This window comes from Aethalodelphis obliquidens, unplaced genomic scaffold (assembly GCF_003676395.1).
Source record: "Aethalodelphis obliquidens isolate GAN/ISIS:26980383/991018 unplaced genomic scaffold, ASM367639v1 scaffold51, whole genome shotgun sequence".
Lineage (NCBI taxonomy): Eukaryota > Metazoa > Chordata > Mammalia > Artiodactyla > Delphinidae > Aethalodelphis > Aethalodelphis obliquidens.
Window position 1 is genome coordinate 249,327 of NW_020837995.1, and position 25,279 is coordinate 274,605.

General features: G+C 39.1%; 1 protein-coding gene across 7 annotated transcripts in view; it reads right to left on the reverse strand.

Moving 5' to 3' along the window:
* Positions 1-25,279, reverse strand: part of RPGRIP1 (RPGR interacting protein 1) — a 55,661-nt gene that overhangs the window by 22,528 nt on the left and 7,854 nt on the right. For 3 of the 7 annotated variants that reach the window (XM_027083675.1, XM_027083673.1, XM_027083676.1), the window contains 11 exons: positions 25,015-25,157; positions 23,027-23,187; positions 22,415-22,558; positions 21,834-21,951; positions 19,318-19,770; positions 19,005-19,156; positions 18,209-18,551; positions 16,736-16,920; positions 16,232-16,432; positions 15,558-15,696; positions 3,060-3,157 (listed from right to left, as the gene is read on the reverse strand). In XM_027083675.1, the coding sequence (XP_026939476.1) occupies positions 3,060-3,157; positions 15,558-15,696; positions 16,232-16,432; positions 16,736-16,920; positions 18,209-18,551; positions 19,005-19,156; positions 19,318-19,770; positions 21,834-21,951; positions 22,415-22,558; positions 23,027-23,187; positions 25,015-25,157 (2,137 nt within the window). Of the gene's footprint in view, positions 1-3,059; positions 3,158-12,583; positions 12,774-15,557; positions 15,697-16,231; positions 16,433-16,735; positions 16,921-18,208; positions 18,552-19,004; positions 19,157-19,317; positions 19,771-21,833; positions 21,952-22,414; positions 22,559-23,026; positions 23,188-25,014; positions 25,158-25,279 lie in introns of all 7 variants that reach the window. The other 4 variants (XR_003428143.1, XR_003428144.1, XM_027083674.1 and 1 more) reach the window with 3 other exon arrangements.

Genomic DNA, 25,279 nt, shown 5'->3' on the forward strand with positions numbered 1-25,279 from the left:
CAAGAGAAGCCACCGCAATGAGAAGCCCGCGCACCACAACGAAGAGTAGCCCCCACTCGCCACTAGAGAAAGCCTGTGCACAGCAACGAAGACCCAACGCAGCCAAAAATAAATTAAAAAAAAAAAAGAACTAGCGTATTTCAGAGAAGACAGACTGCTGCCACCATCAACATCATCATCACTATAATCTGGTGCTTAATTTGTCTCAAGTCCTGTATTAAACCTTTATCACACATTACCTTATTTAAATCTTGCCACATGGCTATAAGGTGGGCATACTTAATATTACCACTTTACAACCCCATTGTTCACAGCACCACTATTTACAATAGCCAAGACATGGAAGCGACCTAAATGTCCATCGACAGATGAATAGATAAAGATGTGGTATATATGCACAATGGAGTATTAGCCATAAAAAGAATGAAATAATGCCATTTGCAGCAATATGGATGAATCTAGAGATTATCATACTAAGTGAAATCAGACAGACATACAAATATCATATGGTATCACATATATGGAATCTAAAATATGATACAAATGAGCTTATTTACAAAACAGAAATAGACTCACAGACATAGAAAACAAACCTAGGGTTACCAAAGGGGAAAGGGGGGGAGGGATAAATTAAGGAGTATGGGATTAGCAGATACAAACTACTATATATAAAATAGATAAACGATGAGGACCTACTGCATAGCACAGGGAACGATATTCAATACCTTGTAATAACCTCTAATAGAAAAGAATCTGAAAAAAGAATATATATAACTGAATCACTTTGCTGTACACCTGAAGCACTGTAAATAAACTATACTTCAAGAAAAAAAAATATCACCACTTTACAGATGAGGAAACAGAGTCTAATAGAGGTTCAATAACTTCCCCAAAGCGGCATAGATATTAATAGCAGAGACTGGATCTAAACCACTTCTGTCTAAAACACATTTCCATGCTCCTAAACACTACACTCTCTTGCCTCCTCCTTTACCCTGGTTGACTCCAGGCACAAAAGGGACAGAGCTCACGTACTGCCTCTGGACCTTCAACTCCTTCCATCTTTCGTGCCCAGCTATTTTGAAATACAAAAAGGATTGAGTATGAGGCAGAAAAGACAGGGCTGGGCCCAAGGACAGCCTATACACCTCCTTGTTTTGCACTTAATGAGACCATGACACATGGAGAAATGGCATCTAAAACAGAAACTTTGTAGCATCTGAACAAGAAACACTGACCATGAAAACCATGGCGCATGCCCAATAAAAATGCAGATTGCCAATGACCCTGTATGACCTTCCTGTGTGGTTGACTAGTAAGGGAAAATTTAAGGGAAAACAGTTCTTAGAGCACATGTACAGTGGCTCCAGGAGACAAAGGCGTAAGACTGGGAGCTGATGCAACCTGGTGCAATCTAGGCCACACCTCAACCGTCCTCTCAATGAATATTCCACCCCTAATCAAAAAGACCCCGCCCATTCAAAGGGCTAAGAAAATAAGATAAAAGGGGGATCAAAAAACCTTGTGGTATGCTCCGCACTTGTGAGGATGCCTGCACTCTTCTTTGAGTGTGTAACGTTCACTTCAGCCTCAGTAAACTGCTTTTTTTAAAAAAAAAAAAAATTTTATTTATTTATTTTGGCCGTGGCACACAGCTTGCGCCATCTTAGTTCCCTGACCAGAGATTGAATCCGGCCACGGCAGTGAAAGCGCCAAGTCCTACCACCGGACTGCCAGGAAATTCCCCTGCTTCTTTGTTCTCTTTGCTCCTCAGCCTGCGTGTTTTTTTCTCCTTTGTATTCTGTGTTCCTTGCCCAAATTCTTTTGGACAAGTTGAACAAGAGTCTGGACTTTTGATAAAGCTTTTCTGCTATCAAGTATATGTGTGTCTGTGTTGTAAGTTTAATTTGATAACAACACTAATTTTTACTAAGTGGGATCAGTTTTCATATTTAGTTTATCCAGCAACATTTTTAGGTACACGAAAGTTTTCTAACAGAAGATCTTATTTAAGAGCCTTTACTTTAGGGTAATATTTTTAACGTCATCTGTCTGACTTGTAGTTCCAAAATTTGCTGCCAGCTGACTGCTTTTTGGGTTGATCTGAGATGTGCCCGGTTTAGAAACCTTAACTCAAGTTCCAGTTCTTTCAGTAACTACTGCTACAATGCTGGACATATCACTTGGTTTTCTTCACCTTTATGATCTCTAAGGTGTTACTGTCTAGTTCTAATTCTATGGCTCTGATCTGTCTTACAAACATTTCTCAAGATATTAATTACAAAATGTCTAAAAAAGATATCACAGATAAAAGTTCAGAAAATAAACCCTATGCTTTTCTTTACTGTTTCTAATTAAGCTCATAATCCTCAGTTAGATTTTTAATCTTTCATTCAGCCACTCATTCAACAAATATTTATTGAGTGCCTACAAATGTACCAGGGAGCATTCTAGCAGCTTGAAAGTGATCGTTTTCTACCTCATTTAAAACCCCACAGTATTCCAATACAATGACTGTGAATATATCTGTGGATATTTATTCATAGATTTGTGTGTGTGTGTGTGTGTGTGTGTGTGTGTGTGTGTGTGTATCCTCATTTAGTTCCAAAACAGATCTGAGGTCGAAATGTTTAATAAATAATTGTAATTAAAGGTTGAGTAAAAACCTTCAGAAACTGAATGATCTCTTTGAGCCCTCCCACAGAATCCTTCCAGCCTCCACCTCCCAAAGTAAACCTGCTCTCTTTAGGTAGATTTAAAGAAAGGGGCATCACTTAGGCTGGGGTGAATCACCATATACAATGAAGGAGGCAGGCAAGGGATCCAAATGGGAGAGAGAAGTGTTGAAGTCAGTCCTTATTTATACCAAATCAAGAAAATGATCCTTTCATCTGCCTGTAGTGACTTCCATTCACTTGCAACACAAATCTAAATAACTTGAATTTCCTATCTGGTTCATTAAATAAAACTGGATTTGAACGTCACACACATGGCCATTAAGCACACTGTCATCACTTACAATTTTGGCTGACGCACAATGATTACCCCAGTATACTTACTGCCTTAGGACATTTCTGAGATACAGGTGTTACTATCTCATCACTATCTGTAGTTTGTGCTTCACTGACTTCAGAAGCTTGTTCACAGGATTCTTTATCTGCCAGAGAAGACACTAGAGTTACAGAACTGTTTTGGAGTACCCTGTCTAGCCCAGAAAAGACCCAGTACCTACATCTTCAATCTTCTGTTTAGTTACTAGTTCTGAGTACCTAGATTTTGGCTGTAATCACTAGAAACAAACCTTCTTTTTTAAAGTTTCACTCATTCAGAAGCTTGCCAAACACACAGGGTTCACTTCTGAAAAAAGAAAGGGAAGGAAAGAAGGTAGGGAGGTAGAAAGAAAGTTTTGTCCTTTTAGGGGATGGAGAAAATTACCAAGCCAAGGAAAAACAGTGCAATCAGGGTGTAGCAAACTGTATTTTACAAAGACAGCGTCAAACAATATCTCTCATCCCACGTGCTCTCTTTTGTACAATGTGATCTTGATACTCCTAATACTTTTTTTTTTTTCTTTTTTTGCAGTACGCAGGCCTCTCACTGTTATGGCCTCTCCCGTTGCGGAGCACAGGCTCCAGACGCGCAGGCCCAGCGGCCATGGCCCATGGGCCCAGCCGCTCCGAGGCATGTAGGATCCTCCCGGACCAGGGCATGAACCCGTGTCCCCTACATCGGCAGGCGGACTCTCAACCACTGCACCACTAGGGAAGCCCCCTAATACTTTTTTTAAGGTAGGTATTTTTATGTTTATATATATATTTATTTTTAGATTTTTATTTTATATTATAGTTGATTTACAATGTTGTGTTAGTTTCAGGTGCACAGTAAAGTGATTTAGTTATACATATACATATATCTATTCTTTTTCAGATCCTTTTCCCATATAGGTTACTATAGAGTATTGAGTAGAGTTCCCTGTGCTCTACAGTAGGTCTTTATTGATTACCTATTTTATATGTAGTAGTGTGTATGTTAATCCCAAACTCCTAATTTATCCACCCTGCACCTTTCCCCTTTGGTAACCATAAATTTGTTTTCTAAGTCTGTGAGTTTGTTTCTGTTTTGTAAGTTCATTTGTATACTTTTTTAGTATATCGCTTATATAAGCGATATAATATGATATTTGTCTTTGTCTGCCTTACTTCACTTAGTATGATAATCTCTAGGTCCACCCATGTTGTTGCAAATGGCATTATTTCATCCTTTTTTATGGCTGAGTAATATTCCATTGTATACATATACCACTACTGAGCCCGTGTGCCACAACTCCTGAAGCCTGCGTGCCTAGAGCCTGTGCTCCACAGCAAGAGAAGCCACCACAATAAGAAGCCCACGCACTGCAACAAAGAGTAGCCCCCACTCACCACAACTAGAAAGCCCGTGTGCAGCAATGAAGACTCAACACAGCCAAAAATAAATTAATTAATTTTTTAAAAAAGAAAGAAAATACATCTAAATATGAAACAATTTTCACAGAAAACCAACAGGAAACTTCCAGAAGATCTCTTATAGAACTAAAGCTTCAAGAAAGATCTCCATGTAACCAGGTAGGAGGGGGAGGAAAAAAAAAAAAGAAAGGCGTCAGGATGGGACTGGTGCCCCTGGGAGTGATCTGTGATGGAGGGAATGTCCACATGGGCTGGCCCTGGCCCTGGGGAGGCTTCTTGCCTGCTGAGAGGTCTACTGGGACAGACAGAGGGCTGGAGGGGCTTAGACTCTGTTTGCAAGGACTGTGCTTATGCTGGCTTGCTAGCAATCAGGATGGAGAAAGACCAGGGCTGATGGCTGCTGCCTTGTCACACTTGCCTGACCAAATCGTGTGCTGGGAGGGCTGCTAGTACATGCAGCAGCTGGGTGCTGAATCTCAGATGGATGGACCCTGGGAGAGGACTTGGTCTAGCTGTGCGGAGACAGCCCAGAGGGCCTTGGGTGTGGTCCAGGCAGAACCTTGGAGGTGATTATCAGCACACTGATGGGGGGGGGTCTGGCCATAGTGGACTTTGTTGGCATGCACACTGGGTGGTGCCACAGAAACGAATGTCTCAGGTGGAGAGCCCCTGGGGAGGAGTAGGCAGCAGTTGTTTCTTGGCAGTAGTGCTCCAGCTCCATTCACCCCACACAGAAGCTTAGAGCCGGCTCTGGGGCAGATAGGCCCTGGGAGAGGCCTGCTACAGAGGCAGCCCAGGTTGCAGGTGGCAGCACAACCACCTTGATTCCTGCAGCCACAGTGCCTTGGCCTCTAGCACCAGCCCACTCCACACCATAGCCTAGCACTAAGTCTGGTACAAATGCAACAGAGAAAGGGTTGTGACCTTGGGTTGATTCTGGTCAGAATCATGGATGCCTACACCAGTGGGACATAGGTTTGCTGTGACCGCATGGGTTTTACATGCTTCAGTGGTCACCTCCTTTGGGGCAGGGCACACACTCAAGGGCAACGGACCTTATCTAATACAACCCTCAAGGCTTCTACTCCAACAACTGAGGAGTGGACCCTACCCCTGACAGGGCTGTTACAGCCATGGAAAAAAGAGGAGGCCCCACCCCAAATCCAGGGGAGGCTCTGGACACCACAACACAAATCCCACCCCCTATTAAAAGGATAACGGCCAACACACTCTGAGGAAAGGTGTGGCTAGCATCCATGCAAAAACCAGTCCTCACAACAAAAATATTGGACTCACACAGTCTACACACAGATGCTCCCACATAAAAATACCCCTTCAAGACCACAGTAGATAACTGTTTCTCCTAAATTCATAGAGACAGAGAAAGTTAGGTAAAATGAAAAAGAAGAGGAACTACTCCCAATTAAAAGAACAAGAAAAATCCCATGAAAGAACAAATAATGAAACAGACCTCACCAGTCTACTAGACCCTGAGTTCAAAAAGGAGGTAATAATCATGCTAAAGGAATTAGGAAAGATTATTAATAGAAATGCAGATCACTGTAACAAGGAACTAGAAACTATAAAGAGGAACCAATCAAAATAAGACAACTCAATTGCCAACATAAAAAATAATATAAAAGCAATGAATAGCAGACTAAATAATGCAGAAGAAGGAATAAGTGATCTAGAAGATAGAACAATGGGAATCATCCAATCAGAACTGCAGATAGAAAGACAAATAAAAACCAAATGAAAGCAACATATGAGATATATGGGATCATTCAAAGCATACCAAACTATACATAATAGGGGTTCCAGAGGAGAAGAGAGAGAGAAGGGGATCAAAAATGTATTTGAAGAAATTCTGGCTGAAAACTTCCCAAACCTAAAGAAGGAAACAGATATCCAGGTACGGGAAGCACAGAGGTTCCCAAACAAGATGAACCCAAACAGATCCAGACCAAGACATATTATAATTAAAATGGCAAAAATTAAAAATAAAGAGAGGATTCTAAAGCCAGCAAGAGAAAAACAAAGAGTCAGTTACAAGGGAACCCCCATTAAGGATATCAGCTGATTTCTCTGCAGAAACTGTGGGCCAGAAGGAAGTGGTATGATATATTCATAATTCTGAAAGGCAAAAACTTGCAACTTAGATACTCTACCCTGCAAGATTATCATTTAGAACAGAAGGAGGAAGAAAGAATTTCTCAGACAAGAAAAAACTAAAGAATACAGCAATACTAGACCTACCCTAAAGAAATATTTAAGGGTCTTCTCTAAATAGAAAAGAAGAAAGAATCTATAGGAAAGGGAAAATCACAATAGAAAAGGCAAATATATAAAAGGATTGAAGATCACTTAAATAAGCCAGTACATAGACTAAAAACAATCAAAAAATTTTTGTAAAAGTGATTGTAACTCTAAATAACAGCAAAAGGATAAACATGAAGATGTAAAATAGGGCATCAGAATCACAAAATGTGGGAGAGGGGAGTATAAAAATGTAGATCTTTCAGAATGTATTTGAACTTCTTTGACTATCAGTTTAAAACAAATAGATGTAGTTATGGGTCAACATACTAGAAAACCAGGGCGACCACAAATCTAAAACATACAATAGATTCACACAAAAATAAAAAGAAAAGAACTCAAGCATAATACAAAAGAAAACCATCAAACTACAAAATAAAAAACAAAAATAAGAAGAAATAAATAAAGAAGAACTGCAAAATCCACTGGAAAGCAAGGTTTTAAATGGCAATAAATACATATCTATCAGTAATTACTATAAATATCAATGGACTACATGCTCCAATCAAAAGACATACAGTGGCAGACTGGATAAGAAAAACAAGAACCTACAATATGCTGTCTACAAGAGATTTACTTCAGGGTGAAACACACATAGGCTGAAATTGAGCGGATGATAAAAGGTATTTCATGCAAATAAAAATAACAAGACAGGGGTTAGCAATACTTACTTCAGACAAGAGACTTTGAAACAAGGTCCATAAAGAAAAACATAGAGGGACATTATAATAATAATAAAGGGATAAATACAAGAAGAGGATATGACACTCATTATCATATATGCACCCGATATAGGAGCATCTAAATATATAAAACAGATACTAACAGAGATAAACGAAAAAATGAGTACAATAATAGTAGGAGAGTTAACACCTAACTGACATCAACGGACAGATCATCCAGACAGAAAATCAATAAAGCAACAGAAGTTCTACACAGCACAACAGACCAGTTGATTTAACTGATATCTACAGGACACTACATCTAAAAGAAAAAAACCCAGAATACATATTCTATTCAAGTGTGCATTGAACATTCTCTAGGATAGACCACATACTAGGTCACAAAACAAGCCTCAACAAATTTAAGAAGGTAGAAATTATTTCAAGCATCTTTTCTGACCACAAGGGTATGAAACTAGAAATCAACCACAGAAAGAAAAACAGGAAAAGAGTAAATACATGGAGACTAAACAACATGCTACTAAAAAACCAGTGGGTCAACAATGAAATCAAAGAGGAAAACAGAAAACATCAAGAGTATGAAAACACAACCTTACAAAATCTACAGGAGGCAGTAAAAACAGTTCTAAAAGGGAAGTTTATAGTGATACAGACCTTCCTCAAGGACAAGAAACATTTCAAATAAACAGCCTAACCTACCACCTAAAAGAATTAGAATAAAAAGAAAAAACAAAAGCCAAAGTCAGTAGAGGGAAGGAAATAATAAAAATCAGAGAGAAAACAAGTAAAATAGAAATTTAAAAACCAATAGAAAAAAATCAGTAAAACCAAGAACTGTTTTTTTTAAAGATAGATAAAATCAAGAAACCTCTAGCCAGCCTCACCAAGAAGAAAAAGGAGAGGACCCAAATAAACAAAATGAGAAATGAATAAGGAGAAATAACAACTGATACTGCAGAAATACAAAAAAATCATAAGAGACGACTATGAACAGTTATATGCCAACAAACTGGACACCTAGAAGAAAAGGACAAGTTTCTAGAAACATACAGCCTGACAAAACTGAGTCAAGAACAAACAGATAACTTGAACAGACTGAACAGTAGAAGTGAAATAGAATCTGTAATAATAATTTTTAAAACTCCCTGCAAACTAAAGTCCAGGACTGGATGGCGTCACTGGGGAATTCTACCAAACATAAAAAGAACTTACACCTATCCTTCTCAAACTATCCAAATAATTGAAGAGGAGGGAACACTCCCAACTTCTTTCTAAGAAGTCACCATCACCCTGATGCCAAAACCAGACAAAGACGCTACAGAAAAGGAAAATTACAGGCCAATATCTTTGATGAATATAGATGCAAAAATCAACAAAATACTAGCAAACAGAATCCAACAACACATTAAAAGGATCATACATCATGATCAAGTTGGATTCATCCCAGGGCCACAAGGACGGTTCAAAATACAAAAATCAACCAATGTGATACACCACATCAACAAAAATAAAGACAAAAACCACATGATTATCTTGATAGGTGAAGAAAAAGCATTTGATAAAATTCAATATTCATCCATGGTAAAAACTCTCACCAGAGTGGATATGGAGGGACCATATCTCAACATAATAAAAGCCATTTATGACAAACCCATAGCCAACATAATATTCAACAGTGAAAAGCTGAAAGCCTTCCTGCTAAGTTCAGGAACAAGACAAGGATGCCCACTCTCACTACTTCTATTCAACATAGTAATAGAAGTCCTAGCCACAGCAATTAGACAAGAAAAAGAAATAAAAGGTATCCAATTTAGAAGGGACGAGTTAAAACCGTCACTATTTGCAGATGACATAATACTCTATACAGAGAACCCTAAGGTCTCCACACAAAAACTATTAGAGCTAATAAATGAATTCAGCAAGGTAGCAGGATATAAGATTAATATACAGAAATCTGTAGCATTTCTTTACACTAACAATGAGATATCAGAAAGTAAAAAAAAAAATCCTGTTTAAAATCATGTTAAAAAAATAAAATACCTAGGAATAAACTTAACCAAGGAGGTTAAATATCTATATGCTGAAAACTGTAAAACACTAGTAAAGGATACTGAAGATGATTCAAGAAATGGAAAGATATTCCATGATCTTGGATTGGAAGAATTAATATTGTTGAAATGGCCATACTACCCAAAGCAATCTACAGATTTAATGTAATCCTTACCAATATACCCATGACATTTTTGACAGAACTAGAACAAATAATCCTAAAATTTATATAAAACCTCAAAATACTGAGAATTGCCAAAGCAATCCTCTGGAAAAAGAACAAAGCTGGAGGCAGAACCCTTCCACACTTCAGACAATACTACAAAACTACAGTAATCAAAACAGTGTGGTACTGGCACAGAAACAGACATATAGATCAGTCTCCCAAGGCAAAAGAAATATAAGCAAAAAGATACAGATGAGATCTAATCAAACTTAAAAGATTTTGCATAGCAAAGGAAACAATCAGCAAAATGAAAAGACAACCTACTGAATGGGAGAAAATATTTACAAAATGATGTGATGGATAAGGAATTAATATCCAAAATACAGAAACAGCTCATAGAATTCAATATCAAAAAACCAAACAACACAATCAAAAAATGGGCAGAAGGGACTTCCCTGGTGGTCCAGTGGGTGAGACTCTGTGCTCCCAATGTAAGCAGAACCCAGTCAATCCCTGGTTCCCCAACCAGGGTTAGACCGGGTTTGATCCCTGGTCAGTGAACTAGATCCCGCATGTATGCCTCAACTAAGAGTCTGCATGCCACACTAAGAAGTCCGCATGCCACAACTAGAGATCCTGGGTGCCGCAACTAAGACCCAGCGCAGCCAAAATAAATAAATAAATAAACTTTTTTTTAAATGGACAAAAGACCTAAGTAGACATTTCTCCAAAGAAGACATACAGATGGCCAACAGGCACATGAAAAGATGCTCAACATCACTAATTATTAGAGAAATGCAAATCAAAACCACACTGAGGTATCACCTCACAGTGGTCAGAATGGCTATCATTAAAAATTCTACTAATAATAAATGCTGGAGAGGGTGTGGTGAAAATGGAACCCTCCTACACTATTAGTGGGAATGTAAATTGGTAAAACCACTGTGGAGAACAGTATGAAGTTCCTTAAGAAACTAAAAATAGAGCTACTATATGATGCAGCAATCTCACTCCTGGGCATATATCCTGAAAAGATGTAAACTCTAATTTTAAAAGACATGCACCCCAATGTTCATAGCAGCACTATTTCCAATAGCCAAGACATGGAAACAACCCAAGTACCCGTCAACTGATGAATGGATAAAGAAAATGTGTCATTTATACACACACACAATGGAATATTGCTCAGCCACAGAAAGAAATGAAATATTGCCATTTGCAGCAACATGGATGGACCTAGAGAATATCATACTAAGTGAAATAAGTCTGACAGAGAAAGACAAATAATATATGATATCACTTATACGTGGAATCTAAAAAATAATACAAATGAATCTATATACAAAAGAGAAAAACTCACAGACATAGAAAACAAAGTTAAGTTTACCAAAGATAAAAGTCAATAGGGGAGGGAAATTAGGAGTATGGGATTAACAGATACAAACTATATACTATACATCAAATAGATAAGCAACAAGGATTTACTATATAGCACAGGGAACTATATACAATATCTTGTAATAACCTATAACAGAAAATAATGTGAAAAAGTATATATATAAGTGACTCACTTTGCTATACACCTGAAACTAACACAGTATTGTAAACCAGCTATACTTCAATTTTAAAAAACATGAGATATCACCTCACGCCTGTCAGAAGGGTTATCATCAAAAAGAACACAAATCATAAATGTTGGCGAGGATGTGGAGAAATGGGAACCCTCGCACATTGTCAGTGGGAATGTAAACTGGTGCAGCCAATGTGGAAAACAGTATGGAGGTTTCTTAAAAGACTAAAAATAGGACTACCATATGACTCAACTGTTCCACTCCTGCATATATATCCAAAAAAACCCACCATAAAACACTAATTCTAAAGATACACGCACCCCAATATTCATAGCAGCATTATTTACAACTGCCAAGATATGGAAGAAAGTGTCCATCAACAGATGAATGGATAAAGAAGATATATATACAATGGAATATGACTCAGCTATAAAAAAGAATGAAATTTTGTCATTTGTAACAACATGGATGGACTTGGAGGGTATTATGCTAAGTTAAATAAGTTAGAAAAAGACATACTATATGATATCACATATGTGGAATCTAAAAAATAAAACAAACTAGTGAATATAACAGAAAAGAAACAGACTTGCAGATATATAGAACAAGCTAGTGGTTACCAGTTGGGAGTGGAAAGTGGGGAGGGGCAAGGTAGAGGTAGAGGATTCAGAGGTACCAACTACTATGTATAAAATAAATAAGCTACAAGAGTATATTTTACATCACAGGGAACATAGTCATATTTTATAATAACTAAATTGAGTATAACCTTTTACTATTGTGAGTCACTATGTTGTAAACCTATAAAAATTGCCCCAATCTGGACACTCAAATTAAAGATAGATGAATCTGATGTTCAAATCCAGAATCTGCCGAAGCAAAACAAAGAAAGCAACCCACAACTGACTATTGAGAGTGACAGTTGAGGTCCCAGAAAAAACAGACCTCCTTTTCATGACTTCGTTTTTTGAATGAAGATATGAATTATATATATATCACTTTAAATATTGCCTCTGTCCCCTTTTTTGTCTTCTCCTACATTTTATTGAATATAGGACCACCTCATTTTATCCTTTATATCTCTTTTCTCTTTTCTGTAGGGTCATTCATTCTACAAAAAAGTAATAGGTCTTCAAGGTTTTGGTGAACTTCATATGAGCTCTCTCAGTGATGTTAGTTACTGGGTCAGATGTTAGCCTTGGTTGTGCTTCTGTCTTACATAAAACATGTACATGTACAAGTCACTTAACCTTGTTATGGATGGAATGTCTGTATCTTAAGTATTTGAAAAGAATTAAAGGTAAAAGCTTTCATTAAAAAAAGAAAAAAACAACCAGAAATTCATTCTCTCACAGGTCTGGAAGCTAGGCATCCACAATCAAATCCGTGCTCACTCCAAAGGCTCCAGAAGACAATCTGTCTTTTTTCTTTTTCCTTGTCTTTTCCAGCTTCTGGGAGCTTCAGGCATTCCTCGGCTTGTGGCCACATCACTCCAATCTCTGACTATATGGTCATGTTGCTTCCTCCTCATCTGCCTGTGTCTCTAATAAGAACACTTTCATTGGATTTAGAGTCTACTCAGATAATCCAAGATAATCGCATCTCAAGATCTTTAATTACACCTGCAAAGGCTTTTTTCAAATAAGTAACATTTACAGGTTCTTAGGTTTAGGATATGAACATATCTTTTTGGAGGTCACCAATGAAACCATTAGATTATTTATTTAAATTATGAATATATTTTAAACCCACAAGCTAATATTTTTGCTTTACACAGTCATTTAAAATTAACCTATATTCTTTGCTTTTCATTCCTAGTTGCATCTTTGTCTTTCCTTCTGGGATAATTTTCCTTCAGCCTAAAGAAAAAACTGTAAGTTTTCTTTAAAATGTAGCTTTGGAGCAAACTCTCCATTTTGATTTGTCTTTAAATGTCTATTGTGTTTTAATTCTGAAGGATCTTTTTGTTGTGTAGAGAATTCTTGATTGGTACTTAGTTATTTTCTTTTAGCACACTGAAATTATCTTGCCACTGGTTTCTGACTACTGTTGTCACTCTTGGTATGTCATTGTCCATCTTACTGATGCACCCATGACTGTCCTTCTTTTAAATGGATACTTTTGGTATTTTCACTTTGATTTTATTTTCTGCAATTTTACTCTGATATATCTAGATTTTGATTCATTTTTACTTATCTTGCTTGAGTTTCATTTCATTGAATATTAATACCTTTTATTTAGTTCTGGAAAACTCTAAGTCATTATCACTTTCAATATTGCCTGAGTCCCCCTTCTTTATCTTCTACTAGATTTAATTAAGTGTAGCTTAGACCGCCTCATTTGCTCTCTTTTCTCCTCTTTAGCATTTTCCATCTTGCCATCTCTCTGTGCTTTATTCTGGATATTTTCCATTTTTCTCATTTTAGTTGTGTCTAATCTGCTTTTAACCCACCTATTTCCCTCATAAATTTCTGTATTTAGCAGTTCTATCATTTCTATTGATTCATTTTCGAGTTTGCAATGTATTTTGCAAACATTCTGTAATTGATTCAGGCAAAAAAAATCCACACATAAACATAAATGGATGCCAAAATTATTAGGTGAAATCTGAGGAAGAATAAGATATTTATATGGACTCAAAATATTTTCTCATAGATTACTTAACAACTACAAAGGGAAAAATGATAACTTTTTGATAGAAAATGTAGCAGATGCTTTCTTAGCCAAGTGATCAAAGTTAACATCACCAATAATGGCACAAACTGACATCACGTACCTCCTAATGTGAAAAAGGATACAGTATCACTTCTGTGGTATTCCTGTAAAAAATTCATAACCTGAATCTAACAACAAACAAACATCAAACAAATCCAAACTGAGGCACTCTCTACAGAACAGCTCATCTATACTCTTCAAAAATGTCAATATCATGAAAAACAAAGAAAAGATAAGGAACTGTTCCAGATTAAAGGAAACTAAGGGGACATGACTGAATGCAATGTATGATCCCAGATTAGATAAAGGGGGTGAGGCAAGCCTGCTATAATGAACATTACTGAGACAATTGACAAAATCTGAAAAATGGACTGGACATTGGGTAATAACCTATCCATGTTACGTTTGCAAACTTGATAGTTGTACTGTCGTTATATAATATCGTTTTCCTAACTGAAATATACAGCTGTAAGGGGGAATGATATTTGCAAATTATTCTCAACTGCTTCAGGAAAAAAATGATAAATCAAAATGTGGAAAAGTATTAAAAGTTGATGAATTTGAATGAAGGTTTTATGTGAAATTTTTTGTCTTATTCGTGTAGCTCTTATATAATTTTGAAATTATTTTAAAACAAAATGTTTTTAAAAACGTATAGTATCAATTTTCAAAGCCCCAGTTCCTTGCTAAAATTTTAAAGTTCAGCTTTCATCTTCATGAAGGTAGTAAACACAGTTGTTAATGCAGGTTGTGGCTGATAACTCCAATGTCTGGAGTGCTAGTGGGCTTCAGGTCAGCTCTTGTCTCTCTAACCTGAAAGTGCTCAAAGCACAGTTCTGCCTCTCAGAGGATAAGAGGCTCAGAACAGTGCTGCCATCAGGGTGCCAGACCAGAGAGGGAAATTCTGCTCTGGGCAGACACCTGCCTATGCTGGGCAGAAACGAGATTCAGACTGTATTCCCATTTCTCCACCCCAAAAGACCAGCGAAAGCATGGTTCTGTCTCTCCACTGCTTCCTCCAGACCAGCAATGTCCCCAGGCTGAAGTAATTCCAGCTGACCTCTCTGAGCTCCAATCATCTCTCCGATCTCGGCTAGGTGATTCCTCCCTCCCTAATTATTGGCACTTTAACGCTTTTAAGAAATATATTAACTTTAGCTTTTCAGTTGTTATCAATGGGAAAGTTGGTCTGAATTACCTAGTTTGCCATTATTATAACCTGAAATCATAACCTTCTTTTCATTGTAACCCAAAAGCTTTGCCTTATTTTAAAAGAAATTTGGATTCAAATCACAAATGAGCCAATCACCCTCTTCCCCTTATTTCTTTGTAACCGTAAGTCATGAGACCCTGAAGTGAATTAACATTTTATGCTTGCTAGCTAAAGTGGCTAGCTAGCTAGCTTTAAATACATAGACAGCTACTTTCTTTCAGAATTACAGCTTGGTTGGCCTAACCAGCACACTTGTAACATCAAACCGAGCCTAGGATCTCCAGTACTAATTTTTCATGAAAAGTTTAGCAATGAAAGATGAAAGAAGAAAGTAAATAACCAGCTTGATAAAATAATCCAGTGATTACATAGGAAAATCAGGTTTTAAAAAGACAATACCATTCACAGGATGTAGGGCTTCCTTTAGTATCCGTGCTGAATGGGATGATGTCATTTCCTCTTCCTTTTGCTGATTTTTTAAACCATCATCTGTGGAGATCTTAAGCCCTGAGAATTTCCATTCAGTGTAGTTCACCTGCTTCAGATTCAAATAACTATGTATAAGTATATTGTGTAATTATAATAATTTAATATAATTAATATTGCATAATATATAATTGATGTAATTGATACAATATAAATAATAATGAATTATATATAATTATAGTCATATAATATATATTTATAATCTCATATATATGTGTGTATATGTATTTTAGGCTACATAGTAACTTTAATCCAGTTTCCTATGAAGAAAAGGCAGTATCAAGTACATAGTATGTGTTCAATAAATACCTGTTCTTTATTTTGATTACAGTTGAAGTAGCCTGGTTAGGACTGTTGTCCTAAAGTTCTAAGCATAAATTATAGAGTCCACAGTCTGTTGAATTAAATTACATTGAAATGAACAGTCCAGAGGTTTATTAACCTATTTACGTTTGTGGAAACACATGCTCGCCACAAAAAGCCATGAATATTGCTTGCGTGCCTACTTCTGCTTCTACCTCTGAGAATAATATATTTTGGGACACTACAACCCGTATTTTAGTTCTTCAGGGTTTCTAAGGCCTTACCTGTAGTGTATTTCCACTTAAGATGTTAGGACTAAGATACTCCATTCTGTTCTTTCCTTGAATGCCTGTTCTTTTGCCTTGTTTTCTTGAGTAACCTGGAACCTGGTGTTCCCCTTCCTTTCTTTCTCCCACCTGAGGAGGTTTTTGCTTAGCTTGATACTGGCCAGCTTCAATGGGAATCTCAATAGATACCATCTGGTCCTAAAGAGAAGGATCAGAGCCTTACAAGGTGATAGTTTAACAGCCTTGATACTCAAGAAAGGGATTTATGAGCTAGCATCAGACTTCACTTCTCTCCTGCCGTAAAGCTGAGAGATGCTGTCTCTTCCCTCCCCACAATAAAACCCAGGATTTTGCTCCATCCATAGCCTCATGGCATTATGAATGATGCAGATTAAATTTGCAGAACACATGACATTCACAGAAGGAATTTCTTTTACCCCAATTTTAATACTGTCTTCCTCAAATCAAATTTGCTCCACAGGATTGGTGGAGATCTGCTACCTGGGGAGGAAAGGAAGCTTCTTCCTCTTCAATTGAGGTATTTAAACTGTCCTTGGTGTCCTTCTCCTCACTCGGAGCTTCTGGTTTCGGGAAACTCTCCGGGGGTAGATAGCAAGACTTCCAATCCAGCTGCACCTGAACAAATCCATTGGGTTTCCCCCCAGGGTCCGTGAGGTTAAAATCACCTGAGAGACACACAGACATTAGTAAGATCCAATCACATGAAATAGGCAAGTGAGCGTTTAATAGCACCTTATCTATTACCTCCCCAGTTTGAATTTCACCATATTTTGTTTGTAATTAATTCACATCCACCAAGTAATCATGATGACAATACATTCAGTAGTAACATAAAATATCAGTGAATATTTATATTCACTCACAATATTTACTTCCAATATTCACTTAGAATACTTATAGGGGAAAATGGGCATCTCCAGGTTCAGGAAGGGATAGTCAAAAGATATACAGAGAGGTATAGCTTGCTTGTCGTCAGTCACCCAGCCAATAAACAAGAGCACATTCTTATTACTATTACCAAATGGTGGCTATGCCTTAGGCATACTAAGAAAACCATTATCTACACCCAAGTGGTCCGTATTTTTAAAATAACAAAAGCAAAGAAAACTTAAGCAAAATGGCTTTTTCCAAATGCCAGACTTCTGATTTGTAACACTGATTAATTTAACAGACGGCTCACATTGCCTCTCTTTGGCAAAGGACGAGTTGTGAGCAGAAGTGTCAGCCTTTTTCTTTTTCTTTCTTTCTTTTTTTTTTTTTTTAAGCACTTGTGGTATTGGGAGGAGGGAGGCCTCACACACTTCCTGGAACATCCAAAAGCTTGTTAAACATGGTTGATACTGGCTACACCCATTCACACTTCCTAATGAGAGCACGGACATTGCTGCCTCACCCTCCCAGGACTGCAACCAGAGAGATGACCCTGCTTTGGTGTACCTTACAACTCTGGCTATGAACATATGATAAGGTAGTATGGAGTTCAGCTCCATATGGGGGGAAAAAATCCAAGAAATTTGTCATATGTGGCATGGAAGACTAATTTGGGTCTAATGTTTAAAAGGAGCAAGAGAATTATGGGGGAATGTTAAGGACATAGCTTATAATCTGGTATCTAGTCATGTGCTAGGAAATAATAGGCCTTAAGTAAAGACAAATACTGGGAAGCACTATAGAGATGGAAAATGTTGGTTCAGACACAGAGGTATGGGCTTCAGATGGGTGGGTCTACCTCCTTGGGAATCTTGCTTCTGTTGCTGAAAAGAAGCCAATGTTTCTATATGATTAGTGAGGCTTATAAGTCTTCTACTCTCTCACTCTTGACAATATTCTCAAATCCTTTCAGCAGGTTTTAAGAGAAACTGTTCCAAGCAAGTAATAAAAGAAAAGTTGAATTAGGACAGGGAGACAACACTGGGCAGAGAGCATAAAGAGGTAATAACCTTGAACTCCTACCTTTAATGGATTTGTTTTGTGCAAGAGGAAGCAAGGGCACTTGGACGCGGCCAAGGTACGAGCCAGGCTCTGAGTCTTCATCATCAAAAACGTACACAGACAGGGCCTCCTGCCTCAGATACTGATCCAGGTCAGAAGTCACAAGCACTGGGAATCGAGCCTCGTCTCTGAAGTAGGGATTGTTACTGGCTGGAATGATGGCGGTGTCGTGGTCAGAAAAGGTAAAGAAGCGATACATGGCGTATGGACTGGGTTGGGCTCCCAGCCATCGACTCTGGAGGCCGCAGCATCGGATGACTTCCACCCGCAGCTCATTCTGATGCTTCCTGGTCTCCGATCTGGGCTGAAAAGATGTTGGTCTTGGACTGAGGAAAAGGGCAGGCTGAGAGAGTGGTGCAGGTGAAGCCCAGCACCCTTAATGAGGAAGAGCTATGACCTAAAGAACTGCTGAATCCTGACTGGGTCACAGAGAAGCCTAATCAATGACTTTCACCTGCCTGCAAATTGACTCTGGCAGATAATTATCTGAGGGAGATGCTGGCACTCAGGCCTCATCTTAGAGATTGGAACAGAGAAGGCATTTTGTTCACAGCAGGGAGAGGTAGCTAGCTCCAAGGGCATGATTTCATTTCAAACTCAAGCTTGACCAAGGGAAGTATCTGGACTAGTTGTGGTGTGACAGTTTTTCTCTTTCATTCACATTCAACAAGTACTTATTGAGGGCAATACTAAGCTGTTCTCATGAGCTGCTTGGCTGAGTCTCCTTTGAGATGCATGGGCACATCCTTTTTCTCACCTCGTCCTCCTGGGCCTCCCAGGCTCCAAGCACATTGGCTGACAGGTATGCCTGGGCTTTCTTTCGCTTATTGTATGCTTGTAGGCTGGATCTTATGGGGAAGTGCAGCCTCATCCAGTACTCTAGCACCCCAAAGACTTCTCCACCAGCTCCTGGGTAGCAGAAAGTATGAAAGGCATGGAGGATACAGATGGTGTGGCGAGGATCAAGAATAAAGGCAGAGGAATAAAATGGGAAACCACCAGAACACAACTATACACTTTGGGAAATTCCACATTAGTCCCGGGAAATGTGGGAGGCTGGCAGCACTTACCAGTAAGTGTGGCAGAGCCATGGACTCTCTCCACGGTTTCTAGAACCCTGTCAAAGCAAATCCAGCCAGCTGCAAGGGTGCGGTGCTCACTGGCTATAGCCTGGTGTAGATGAAGCTGGACTGACGTCCCTTGAAGGTAGTGCAAGAAGAGGGAATCTGTCTCCACCACATACTGAGAAGTGAAGTCATAGAGGGGCTGCAGCCCCACAGCTAGTGGGGTGCAGTGGGTTTCAAAGTCATAGAAAGAATAGGTGCAGAAAGTGGTAGGTTGAGTGTCTCCAGCCTGAGCCAGGGCAGCAGGTGTCAGGAAGGCCTGGTGGATGTGCAGTTCGAAAAGATTCTCACTCTGATGCCGTGGAGAGATGTCCACTTTATCCTCATCTCCATGGTCTGGCAGTGGTTTCAGACATAATGACAACTGTCGGGTGCCATAAGCCACATCTTTGAGTTGTTCTAGAGGGGAAAGAAAACTGCCTATCCATTAAAGGGTAGGGAATTCTTCCTTAGGGTAAAGGAAGGTGGACAGAAAGAGAATAAAAACCATGGTGAAGTCCAAGTTGTGACTATTTCAAGAAACGATGTGATTCAAAAAGAAAAGCAATAGAATGACAATCAGGTGCTTTGAATTCTGATGGCCAAATAATCCAATGCCTACTTTAGAGATGAGGCACAACGTGAGTGATTGGAAAGTAAATGCTAAGCTCAGGAAAACACTGGAGGCACAGTTTCATCTAGAGATGACGTCGTTTTGGATTACAGCAGGATCTTGTGAATTAATTGTTAATTCCATTACAGAAACACTAGAAACACAAAATGCAAGTATTTCCAAAAGTTTGGGATATTGGCCTTGGAGAAAATAGCAAGTTACAGTCATGGTGTCTATGACATTACACTGGGCCCCATTAAGATGATTCCTCTTTTCCAGTCAGATCAATCACAAGGATCTTCATTCTGTTAAGAATTTGGTTTCATTGTAAGAAGGCAAAAAAAAAAAAAATCCACTTTAAGTCAAAGAGTAATGGAGTAAAAGTGGGGGAGGGCACTTACTGAAAAGAGGTTGAAAATATTGGCGATGAGATACAAAATAAAGATATGTAAGACAGTCCACCAAATCTGTGCATTACCTCCCATGTCCAACCAACCAGAAACTTTGATATATAGTCTGCTTCAAATCGGGGAGTATTTGAGTTGTCACAGTGTGTTGATGGTGAAGGTCCTATTCTAAGAGTTAAAGTAGTAGAAGAAAATACTTTGGGTACATCAGAATGTCTTCCTGCCCAAAATAAGTGGAATACAGAGACTGGTGAACAGTTTCTTAATTGATAAGATTAACATAAATAAAACATATTCAATATTTTGCATTATGTGTCACAAGGTTAATAATCTTAGCATATAAAGAACTCCTACAAATTAACAATATACTATTAAGAAATAGTAAAGGGCAGGAACAGGCAAGTCTCAAAAGAAATAATTTAAATAACTGGTAAACATATGAAAAACTCTTCAGCCTTACCAGTAATGAAAGAACTACAAGTTAAAGCAAATAAATCTTCAGAGGTAGGTAATTGTATTTAACCTGCACTGTCCTGGGAGAAACACCCTGAATCTGAAAGACATGAGAATTTCAATCCAAAGGATTTCCTTTGTTATATTGCAGGGACCTTTTAACTGACGCATGCATAAACCTGGCATGCATAAATCATGCTTCTGAATGACCCACCTCCCTTTACTCTGGTTCCAGGCTCACTAAGTATCCTTCTTATTGATTCTGCTTCCCCAAGAACGAGCTGCCATGAGCATATTCTCAAGGCAGCAATGAAAGAGCCCCTATCATAAAATAACAAATGAACATTCGGGTGTAAATATCAGTCTTTGGTGAATGTGGTTAGTACGGGTCAGGTCTCTCACCACTGGGTATAATAACAAAGCCAATTTTCTCAATATGTAAGGCTGAGACCAGATCCTGGTCGACAGTGACTGAATTAAGTACAGGAAGTATCACATTATAAAATTTGCATAAGTGTCCAGCCACCTGCCCTGTTATGTAGACATCCTCAGACTGCAACAAAGAATTCAGAGACTTTTAGAGAGAAATCACAGAAAAGGATGACAAGAGATGAGTGATGTAGCTCTATTATCTCCCCAAAACTGAAATATAGGCCTGGCTTGAGGAAACAATCTTGAGAGAGGGAGCGTGTTACCCACCCTGAGGGCCAACAGTGATACACTCTTATTTTCAAAATAGATTCAGCAATTGCTGGGCCCTGTTGAAACTCTCCAGAGAAAAGACACTGACATGATGCAGGAGAAGAAACTGCTAACCATGTATTAAAACAACAAAGATGATAGGATAATCAAGAATGGGAGGGATAAGTCCTATACCAAGACATAGAGGGCACCCTCTTGACAGGTGCAGAGGGGAGCACGGGCATTTAGCTCTGTGACAGATCCTAAGAGGAAGTGAACAAGGTACTAAGACTTGCCGGATACTGGAAGGCCATGGCTTCTTAAAATACCTTCCAGCTGATTGATACGCTTGTTCTTGAGGTCTAGGAGTTGACTCAACCTCTCCAGTTTTTCTTTGTGAACTTTATTTTCATTATCGGCTTTTGTCATCATTGCCTCCAGTTCCTCCTGAAACGAAATAATGTCTGAACTTTTCTATCTCAGTGGCCCAGAACCAAAGAGCCCAGATAAAAAGGTGGTACTTGCTGGGTAAAAGAGACTCCACTATCTCCTTAGCAGGGCAGATTCATCCACTAGAAAAAGGCTTAGGTTCCTCACAGACCCCTCCAGGACCAGTTGTGCTATTAGTGCCATAGGGTAGTATTTTTCCTGGGACTGGCAAAATTTGAACCCAGAAGCTTCCCACTTGCCATTTTCATTAGCTGGCCCCTTCTGGCTTTTATTGCCAAGGTGCCATGGGCATGTGTGAGTCCTCAAGTTTTTCAAAGGACAGCACATCCTGTGTTTGCATACGTCAGCATATCACCTTGCATCAGCCCTGGAAACTCGGGTCTTGCTTCATTCCCCGTCTTGTAAGTAGTTCCCATGTGCCCATTTATTTATCCCCTTCCTGTACCATCTTTTCCTGCACCTGATAACACACGTTGATCTTGCGCTGCAGAATAAGCATGTCTCTGGTTTTTTCTAGTTCCAATATGGTTTCTGCATGCAATACTTGCAACTCACTTAACATCTGGGACAGTTTCTTTTCTTCTTGGTTTTTTGGTTCACAGGGCTACAGAGGAAAAAGCATTGGTAAAAGGGAGTATAAATATGATAGGTATAGTAATAACTATTCTCTACAGCAGCCGTTGATAATAGTAAAATACCAGCAGCAGAATCTACTCCAATATGTAGAAGAGGACCTGTGTTACTTTACAAGTGCTCTCTCCCCTAGTTCCTCATGTTCAACAGCAGCAGTGAGTAAGTTATACAATCTCCCATGGCTGTTTGCTCTTCAGCAGATCATTGCAAGTCCTCATCTGAAAAAAATTCTACATTTTATGAGCTGTACAGTGTGGAAAAAGTCTGTGGAGCTCATGAAGCTATCTCTACTCTCAGCCTTCTCATATACTTCCAAATATTGTCCTCAATCAGGACAAAATATTATTCAGTTAGTTTTCTAGTCCCTTCATCTTTTCAAGGGATATTTGCCAGCAATCCCTCTTGTAGAGGGGACCTGTTTGATTAAAGATGCTCTTACCTCTATCTGAGTGGTCTCTTGGAATAGAGCTGGGTAAGTGGCTGGTTCAGATTGCCAGTCAGGAGATTGGGAAATTGTGTCTTTATTTCGGAGGTCCTCCACTTCCTGTTTATGCTTCTGAAGCAGGTTGGTGACTTCAAGCTTCAGATCCTTGTTTTGAGCTGGGGAAAAAATAATACAGAAAGCTGAAACTCTGCAGCTACCAACAACCATATTAAACTTGGCCCAAGTGTGAATTAAATTTTCCCACTAATGTTTAATTCATTTTATACACTTGCCCTTAGAGAAGCAATTCTCTCTTATTTCTACAAAGGGGTTCTAGCTTATTGACCCTGAGTTGACATTTGGACTCCAAAAACAAACAAAAAAAACACCTGCAGAACTGTAGTATGGAAGGGAGAACTACCACCACCACAACAAAATCAGAGCCACTTGACCAACTGGGATAGTCCAAACTTTTTGACAGCACCATTTAATTCAGTATCTCCCCAACCATTCCCCAACTCCATCTGACTTCTATGCTGTTGGCTCTCTGTGACACCCACCTTGACTCTGACCCTGAGTTGGAGGAAGGGAGGTTGGGCATTTGGACATTTCCATGTGTGTTTCGGGGAAGGAAGGTGATCAGCATTTAGTGTGATCATTTCAGTATCATGCATTACAGAGGAGGTTAGATTAGATTACCCACAAGACTTCACTTGTACTTCATACATACTACAAGATCCTTAGCATGTGCTCCTAAGCTTTATCCTTTTATGGTTCCTGACTCTATTTTTCTTGATGTCATATTTCTTTTCCTCCACTTTTTTTATGTGAACATACTAGAATATGATGAAATGTAAGTTTGATAAGACTAAATATCAAGGTCCAGCCTAGCAAAAAGAAGGGAGACAAAGGTCTCTTTGACAGTATTTAAAAATCTTCAGAATAACTACTGTGATCCAAGAATTAAGACAGGGGGAAAGGGCTTCCCTGGTGGCGCAGTGGTTAAGAATCCACCTTCCGGGCTTCCCTGGTGGCGCAGTGGTTGAGAGTCCGCCTGCCGATGCAGGGAACACGGGTTCGTGCCCCGGTCCGGGAAGATCCCACATGCCGCGGAGCGGCTAGGCCCGTGAGCCATGGCCGCTGAGCTTGCGCATCCAGAGCCTGTGCTCCGCAACGGGAGAGGCCACAACAGTGAGAGGCCCGCGTACCGCAAAAAAAAAAAAAAAGAATCCACCTTCCAATGCAGGGGACATGGGTTTGAGCCCTGGTCCAGGAAGATCCCACATGCCATGGAGCAACTAAGCCCATGAGCCACAGCTACTGAGCCTGCGCTCTAGAGCCTGCCAGCCACAACTACTGAAGCCCGAGCACCCAGAGCCGGTGCTCCGCAATAAGAGAAGCCACTGCAATGAGAAGCCTGTGCACTGCAACCAAGAGTAGCTCCCACTCGCCACAACTAGCGAAAGCCTGTGCGCATCAACGAAGACCCAATGCAGCCAAAAATAGATAAATAAAATAAATAAATTTTAAAAAAAGATGGGGAAATAGTAGTGGTAACCAAGAGCAATAATTTGCTTCTCAATTTCAGGCATCAGATGCTAAAACAAAACAATTCCCAACCACCCTAAAATGACTGATGAGAATAAAAGGCAGAAAAATTCATTTTCAATAAATTGACTTTAAGTCAAATAAATTTTAAGTAAAATTTAAGTAAAATAAATTTACTTTCAATAAATTGACTGTTTAAAAACATTATAACTTAAGAATTGGCATTCTCTCACATGGAAAGTCAATATGTAGGGATAAGTATGTGTGAGGTAGGTGTCACGCTTTCTTGATTGTGAATCTGACCTGACTGCCAGTGTTCTTATTCTAGTTATCCAGGACCCACACAAAAACAGGATCAAGTGATGGGACTGGAAAAATGCTGGCCCAAGTTCCCTTCTCCCAAACCAGATGTAGAGGATGCCTCATCTGAGAGAACTCTTCAGGGCTTGACCTACCTTTCTCTCTTGACAGCTGAAGTAAGACTTTTCTCTTCTCCTCCACCTCAGCATCCAGGTGATCCTGCAACTGAGAGACTTTCTGCTGTAGCTGTTCTCCTTGCTCATTGCTCCAGTGAGGCTGATTACTGCTATCCAGCATGCTGAAAATGGGAAGCAAGTAAGGAGGGAGGGGAGAGTTGTCAGATGGACACTCAAAGGTGGGTGATATGACGTCTTTATTACACAGTTTCAGCATCTCCTGGGCCTAGTTCATCATTCATTT